The sequence below is a fragment of the Vollenhovia emeryi genome, unplaced genomic scaffold, assembly GCF_000949405.1.
Source record: "Vollenhovia emeryi isolate VEMERY1.0 unplaced genomic scaffold, V.emery_V1.0 DF939171.1, whole genome shotgun sequence".
NCBI classification, from domain to species: Eukaryota; Metazoa; Arthropoda; class Insecta; order Hymenoptera; family Formicidae; genus Vollenhovia; species Vollenhovia emeryi.
Genome location: NW_011967195.1, coordinates 630,356 through 638,388, shown reverse-complemented (window position 1 = coordinate 638,388; position 8,033 = coordinate 630,356). Strand labels below are relative to the sequence as shown.

The 8,033-nt window shown below is 42.6% G+C and overlaps 1 protein-coding gene across 1 annotated transcript in view; it reads left to right on the top strand.

Moving 5' to 3' along the window:
- LOC105563821 (hemicentin-2) overlaps window positions 1-8,033 on the top strand; it is a 394,167-nt gene that overhangs the window by 320,145 nt on the left and 65,989 nt on the right. Inside the window, exon 9 of the mRNA XM_012015754.1 lies at window positions 801-1,073. Within this exon, the coding sequence (XP_011871144.1) occupies window positions 801-1,073 (273 nt within the window). The remainder of the gene's footprint in view (window positions 1-800; window positions 1,074-8,033) is intronic.

Sequence of the window (8,033 nt, the reverse complement as noted above, 5' to 3'; positions counted from 1 at the left end):
TCTCTCTCTCTCTCTCTCTCTCTCTCTCTCTCTCTCTCTCTCTCTCTCTCCCCGCATTTCCTCCCCTTCTCTATCTCTTTCTCCCTCTTTGCAATTGTGGACACTGCGCTAGCCGGAGAGCAAACAATCGTAACCGTATAATTCCATAGGTGGAATCGGAAAAGGACGAGAGGGAGGATGGGGAATGAGGAAGGGTAGAAGTTGGAACCGACAGTACGCAACGTCGCGGTGGGGAAAAGATTTTGTCGAACCAGGCACGTGAGGGTAGCGAGAGATATTGCTCCGACTTTATCTCTCGTACGTGCCGCTGATTTCTGATACTCGAGCAGTGCCTCGATATCGATGACGATGGACGCCGTCGAGTCGGGAATTCAAATCGTAGCTGAAAGTGAATGTTCCGAAAATTCTTAAACACATTTATCATTCGCAAAAGTTACTAATTATCCGACACGCTTTGACTTCTTTTTCGTAGCGGCCAGGAAGATTCATACTTGTATACCTATGGAACCAGATGAGATACGTGTAACGACAGACATAAAAGCCTGCTAGATTTTTAGGGGATGATAAATACCAAATTCTCAAAAGATATCCCGATACTTTCATCATGAATCAATATTTTATCATATTTTTTTGCAAAACATAAAGTTTACAAGGAAGTGAAGGTTGAAAGTGCCTTTCTAGATGCGCGCTATGTTCACGGTGTCGCTTATTTCGCATCCTCTCCTACGTGTGGCCTGTAATATTTAAGCCCGACTCTCAAGTTTGCCGCTCGTTGAGAGATTTAAATCAATGGCGTTTAGATGATCCAGATATGGAGACCGAGGCGGAAGCGCTGAACGGCGAGGCGACCGATTCCCGGAGGATGGAAGTGCAGATCGGCGGTGCAGTGACCCTCGAGTGCGACGGCGGTTGCTGGGGCCACGGGCCCGGAATGGACCCGGTGGGAGGGCCCGGGCCCCTCGCTCTCAGCCGGGTGGTGTACCAGGAAGCCGGGGAGTATCGATGCGTCGCGCCCGATCGGAAAATGCAGGACACGTGGCGGGCTCAGTTACCCTATCACATCAAGGTTACCGGTGAGTCCGATAAAATCTCTACCAGAATAGATTGCCAGGTTCCCGATGTTTGCGCTGCGCGGCTCTTTCCCTCCTGTACCTTCGCTCGCTCGCGTACGTCAGCGGCGCGCGTATACGTCTCCGGGCACGGGAGGGAGCGATTTTTTCTCCCTCCCGTCTGCGAGAGCGCGCAAGCCAAATGCGATAGAGATTATCTGAAAACCGATTAGACGTTCACGGTGCGCGTCCGCAAGTTACAAATTGAATTGCGATTCACATGACGTTGATAATGCGCGAGATGCATTGTTGGCGCGATTGGTATCTGACGAACGTAACATTGTGCGGCGTGTCGCATTGTACCCGGCTGCATTGTAGGTTACGGCTAACTACCTTGCCCGCTATCTGGTTCTAAATTTAATTATAACAGTCGACATTGAATTAACCATGTTGCAGTGTAACCGTGTTACGGTGGTAACACATTAATTATCGGCTTAAACTTTTGACGACCTGCTGAGGAGTATGGCAGAACGTCGTGTGGAGTTAATGCATTCCTTTAATCCGTTTAATGTAGTTACGTTTCGGCAAAACAAATAAACTAGAGCCATACTCAAATGGTATAATTTGTGCATTTACATTTCATGTACACTTGTGTACACACGAAGTTTGTTACGGTTACATGCGCGGTTCAGCGGGTCAAATAAGATACTCCATTATGAAACGCGCGAGTCACGTGAAGAATTAAAGGACGTACATTTGACAGAAATATCTAAAACTCTATTAATTAATTACGTTATAATTATTATATCACAACTGCATTGCATCGAGTAGATTAAATAGGTTAAACAGTTAAATGCTCCAAATTTAGAGGTGCACAAATACAAAGCAGTTGTTTTCACGAGCAACTATAAAATGCGACAAATTAAAATCCAAAGCAAATGTCATTTAGATTTATTGGAATATGTGGTTCAGCTTCAAATTCAGCTTTTATTTGAAAAGTTTTGCCAATAGTATTTCGTTACATCAAACGAGTAAAGCGCAGACGTATTTCTGTAATAAATCTTAAGCTTTAAAAAATGCACAGAGATCTGATCTACATATCGCTTTTATCTCGCAAGTATTTTCACACTTGTAAAATTTATATTACTCTAAACAAACATTAGAACAGATAATGTTAATGTGTAGGTAATACTGCAAATTTGTCTTTGTTTGAATCGGAAAAGGACACGCCACATTTTAGTGACAAAAATCCTATAGAGCGTAAAAGCGGGAGACAGGAATTTTTGGTTCGTTACATTAATTCATTCTCTCAGATAAAAGCCGTTGCGGCTAGCATTACATTGTAATTATGATAATATTTTTTAATGGATATGGCCGAATAATAACCATCGTAATGTTTTAATGTTACCACGCGAAGCCACACGTGAAGCCATACGGCTAACGATTGCATAAAACTTACACACCATGTGTAGAGTAATTAAATACTTTTTCACCGTCACATTGCGGCCGGAAGGAATTAATTAAACGATGAGAATGTGAAGCATTTTCATTCGTTATTAAAGCATCGTAATAGCTCTAAGTATCATTTGCTGTACATTGGACGCGCCATAAGGCTATAAAAATATACGTATATTATTACTTTCTCGTATTCTCCGCGAGTTTTATCGCTAAGTATTATTTTGATACACTATACATGGCGCAAACACAACATAAATATGTATAACGTACAATGCAAAGCACATAAAAAAATATTAATCGTTAATATTTATTTAGATGGAGTTTTTTCATTAATTTCATATATAATATTGGATGTTTTTACATCTATTTATATTTATTTTAGATCTCTTACTTTAATTTTCATATTCGTTTTTTTTAAATAAAAATAATAGGGAGTAGAGAAATATCTACTGTAATTTTCTTAAACAACCGTTTTCAATTCGAACACTCAATCGGTTTTATCCGAGGTGGAAACCACTGAGGGCATTGTGGTGTACAGATTTGCGGCATTACTAGGCATTACTAGGCATTGTTTAAGCATTAGTTTGGGCATTAGGCCTTGCTGGGGCATTAAAAAGATAAAATAAAATAAGATGAAACAAGATAAATAAGATAGAATATGATAATAAGATAAAATAATGCCCACCGGGCATTAGTAGGCATTGGTGTACAAGATTTTGGTCAGCGGTTTCACCCTCGGTTTTTCCTGTTAGTAACAATCGCAGACCATACGATAGTAAATTGTGAACGTTTTCATGAAAACAATTATTATTAAGCTACTAGATACCGAAATGTGTTTAGTAATACAATATTTTACAGTTTCCTTTGCAAACGTGGCGCGTTGATGAATAAACATAGTTTACTACAATAAGTGCCTAATATCTCTGGTCGAGGTGTTCTTTTCAATAATTGCGCACTTTCAGTTTGAAACTCGCCTTATTACTGCGGGAAAAAAAGTCCTTATATTTACTTAAGGGCACGCGAGCTTTAGTTACCTACTCGAATCGAAGTTGAGGTCCGAATGCGATTTCGAATCTGCGCGTTTTTACTCCGGTCGGGGACCTCGAGAGACTAAACGGAAGCGCGAACGCTGATAAAAGTTGAGGATACATACCTACTCGGTGCAGCACAGATACTGGTCGCTTAGATGCGCACGTAGCATACTCTTCGGGGATAGTGGTCAACGGAACGTGACGTCGTATAAGACGAGCAGAATATCAGCTGCGGTTGAGCACTCGACCAACTTGAACGTCTTGAACTACTGCGCTTCAACGTATAGATAGATGTAATCGAATTACGTATAAATGTTTTGCTTATGCGATATTAATCGCTATCGAGGTGACGTGCAAGGAAATTTTGGGTAAAAAATTTCTGATAATTAAAAACTGACGAAACCTCTCGGACAGGCTTGCTAAAAGATTGGAGCCGCACAGTGAGAATTAATTTGTATAAATTTGTGGTTTCGATAAAATTCAACTCTTACAATGTGGAGCATACCACGCTGGGATACATTCAAATGTACTAGGCAATCGATAGGAAACGCGTAAACATTGATAACTCTTGCCGATAACTACTTTTGAGAACCGCGTTACGCAGTCGCTACTTTCGAATTCGCATTTGCGACGCTAGGGAAGAAAACAACTTTATGACGCGAAATGGGAATTGTTGCGTCGTAAAGCAGACCAGTGGCCCAGCATACTCCGAGGTCTCCTTCCTTCGACAAGAGATCGATATAGCGTCGAACCGAGAATCGCAAGGCGGGCTATGTATTGGAAATCGCGAGGCACACTGTGTGTCGCCCCGCGGTTTTACTGCCGCGAAATCCCTCCTGTTTGTCTCCGAGTCCCCGAGCGGGTGAGAGAGGGCACCCTGCCCAAAACTGCCATTGTCACACGGCTTTGCAACGTCGGGGACGGAACGGTCATTCGGCGAGGAGCGTGGATGAAAACGACGCGAGGGATCACGAGCGAGGCAAACGGCGGAAGCGGCAAGAGGCGGAGTGCGGAAGAAAGTTTGCGAACGTTTAACTTTTCCATTCCTCCTCTAGGGTCTTGTCCTCGTAAAACGGTTCCCTCGGACATCCTCGCCGACACGCCCGCCCGCCCTCGCCCAGGCTTACGAGGGCGCGCGTTGATCTGTCCGAAGGGTGTGCGAGGCACGTAGCAGCACGCCGCGATATCTCGTTTCGTTTAACTCTTAACGAGTTTGCGCGGCTCCCGAATGGCTCATAATTTTCACCCGGATTTTGCCCTGAAAACTTGAATTGCGTGCGCAAATTAGCCTCCTGTTAATTCTCCGCGCGAAAATTGAGACTAAAACGCACGGTTAATGCCAATAATACTCGAATAATCTGAATGTGAATGTGAATCCTTATTAGCCTCACAACAGTAGGCCTAAGTCTAATATATTGATTATCCTAAGATAATAATCCTAAGATAGGTACGAGTACTTGGAGAAATTCCGACGGAGAGATGAGGGATTTTGCATGAATTCATTCTTTAACGGAAGATAACGCGTCGGCAAAATTAGTTACAGTCAGTTCGGCGATAGAGAAAAAAATTAATAACACCATCGATCGGAAGAGAACTTTTGCAGGAAATTCTATATTCGCTTATTCTATATTCGAGGGAATCCGCCAACAATTTCCTCGAAATTCCACTATCGTTGAAATTGTTCTCGCTCGAGATTTCGGTCGTATCTCGCGGGGATGTATCATTCATCCGATAAAGAATCACAGGTACCACGATGAATCCATAGACGATAAAAAGACACTCGCCCATTGAAATACGACGACGTTATACGTCCGCGATTGCGAGAGACGTTGGACAGTCCCGTCTCTCCCCTTTCAGCCGCGGATACGACCGTGGGAATATCGTGTGTGCCCGGTTATTTCTCCTCGCCCTATTTACGCGACGATGATAGATGCAGAGCGTTTTCTTTCTCTTTTACCCCCCCCCCCCCCCCGCGTGTATCCCTCATGACCGCCGCGCGTTCTCTATCCGCTCTTCTTTCCTTCCTTCCTTCCACCGCCATTCAGCCCGAAGCAATCGCTGGAGCAATCCCGACTTCTTATTGATTGCGGCTCGGGGAACTCGTGCGTGTAAGGCGCTCAGCCGTCGGTCGAACGTTCGCTATCCCGGCGAATGCTTCCTACGTCGTTTCCATGGAAATGAAAAGACACAGAAGGCACACCGAAATTATTTCGCCGTCGTCGATCGTCGTCCCGCGCGCCCGCAATAATTTTTCCACCTCACTTTATCACTCGGCGCGTAACACCTCCCCCGGGGGCTGTACAACGCGCGAGATATAAGTTCTCGCTCGTCCGATATCAAAATATTTCGCCTGCGATCCTAATATGTATTTCTCCAGGTTGTCGATCCCATTTCCCGGCTTCGCGCTTTCCCCAATTCCTCCGTAATTCACTCGGCTTCGTTCGCCGTATCTTTGAGAAACGCCGCCTCCAAATTCACCGACGTCTCTCACGCGGAATGGAAGATCAGAAGTTATCGCCGGTGTACAGCAAGCGCGATCGATCCGCCAATTATAGCACAATACTTTTTATTTAAACATTGAGTGCGAGTTCCGGCAAGACACTGCTACCGTAGCGCTACAGCTTTTTGCTACAATTGTAGCGGCGCTATATTTAAATTAGCGTGCATAGCCTCAAAATTCCATTTTAATTGTAAGAGTCGCGTTTACCAATTAATTGAAACAAATAGAATGGAAAATATTGAAGATTGGCTCATGAATGGCATATTGTTCGATGATTCATCAGATGAAAGCAACAACGAAGAGGAAGAAGTTCCGCTACAGCTGTAGCGGAAAGTTTTGCCGGAACGCACTCATTGTCCCCCGTGCGTCAATATTTATACCATTATTTTAGGTATTGCGCAGATGCATTAGATGTATTTTATTGTTTATATTTTCTCTATTTTATCACCGCAGTGTAACGTATAACGAAACAATTATTTCGTAGTAAAAGAACCAGTACAATTGTTCGAAGCATTCGCCAGGAAATACGATTAAACTTCTGTTCTGAAACTGATATACGCAATAATCGTGCGGAGATCTTTTGTTCCTTTTGTGCACGTTGTTTCCGAATTGACCAAGCATGTAGCGATATGAGAGAAGTGTGGAGATGAAAACGCGTATCGTGCAACTTCAAAGCAACCATCAGTTGAATATATTATGGAAGCGCCGTACGTGCGGTTTGTATGATATTCGGTGGTATAGTATGCACGGCATGTTTGCAATAATCTCGACCGTACTTAAACGTTTGAAACCGCGACACACATTCGCTGCGCGTCCCTGCGTATGCGCATAATTTCCCTGCGAAAAAATAGGTAAATCGAGGAAAAAATGACAGAAACGCATTTTGTAGATTAATAAATCTCCCCTTAACGTTCTGTTTTTATTAAGTAAATTGTTTTTCGATTTCCGATTGCTTTCATCTGTATTGAAATTTTATTTATATTCCTTGAATTGAAATTTAAAAAATAAAAGAGTGTTTCACCCATTAAAATTGATCTGGTTTTGACGAAATGCAATATGAAAAAAACTCATCCCCGGCGTAATTTCTTTTAATGTATAGGCAGGTCCCCTATTAGGAGACAGGCTCCCAATATGAGACAGCGGGGTTTCTACTAAAGACATCGTCTGTTGGTTCCACCATGAATTTATTGCCTTTGGAGTGAGATCTCTGTTTAGTGAAGAATTCATTGTTAGATCGCCGCGAGAAAAGATCGCGATTGAATTTGGATGTTGAAAACCTGCTCTCTTATATTTAGAAGCCTATCTCTCAATAAGGGACTTTCCTATCTATTTTTCTCGCTGCCACTGTTCCTTTTTTTGCAATTAGCAACTCTGCGTGGGTTCCCTTCTCTGTTCCTGGCGTAAAATTAAAGCGGCCTTTGATTATTGTCACGGAATACCCTTTAACCTTTGCTGGGAACCTTGATCGATGTACTTTATGAAGCTTTCTGGGGGACAAAATAACGCTTAATTAGAAGAAAAAATGAAATAAAAATCTTTTCACTTGTTGTATACTCTTAAAGCGGATCGGTTAAAACTCCTCCTCGTGCACTGTGGTTTCATCAACAAATTAATAACAGATAGCAACTATTTCTATCTCGATGCTAGGAACTTGTGAGGAGTCTGTCGCTCAGCCTACGCTAGCGCTTGTTACTTCGATAAACGTTCATTAAGTTCTCGCGCCTTCACGAACAGAGGCTTTTTTCCTTCAATTGATCTACAAAGAGATGTGTTTGGATTAATGGTAAAACTTACATAATGAAACTTTCGTGTGTTCTCGTTAAATCACCGTTTAAGTTTGTCGAATGAATACCACGTGCAGCTATTTCGTTGTAGAAAATTCAAGCTTCATTAACAAACTAAATGGTGCTGTTTGAATAATGTATAACCGGATAAATATTTTATAACTCGAACAAGTTCTTGATGAGAAAGAGAGAGAGAGAGAGAGAGAGAGGG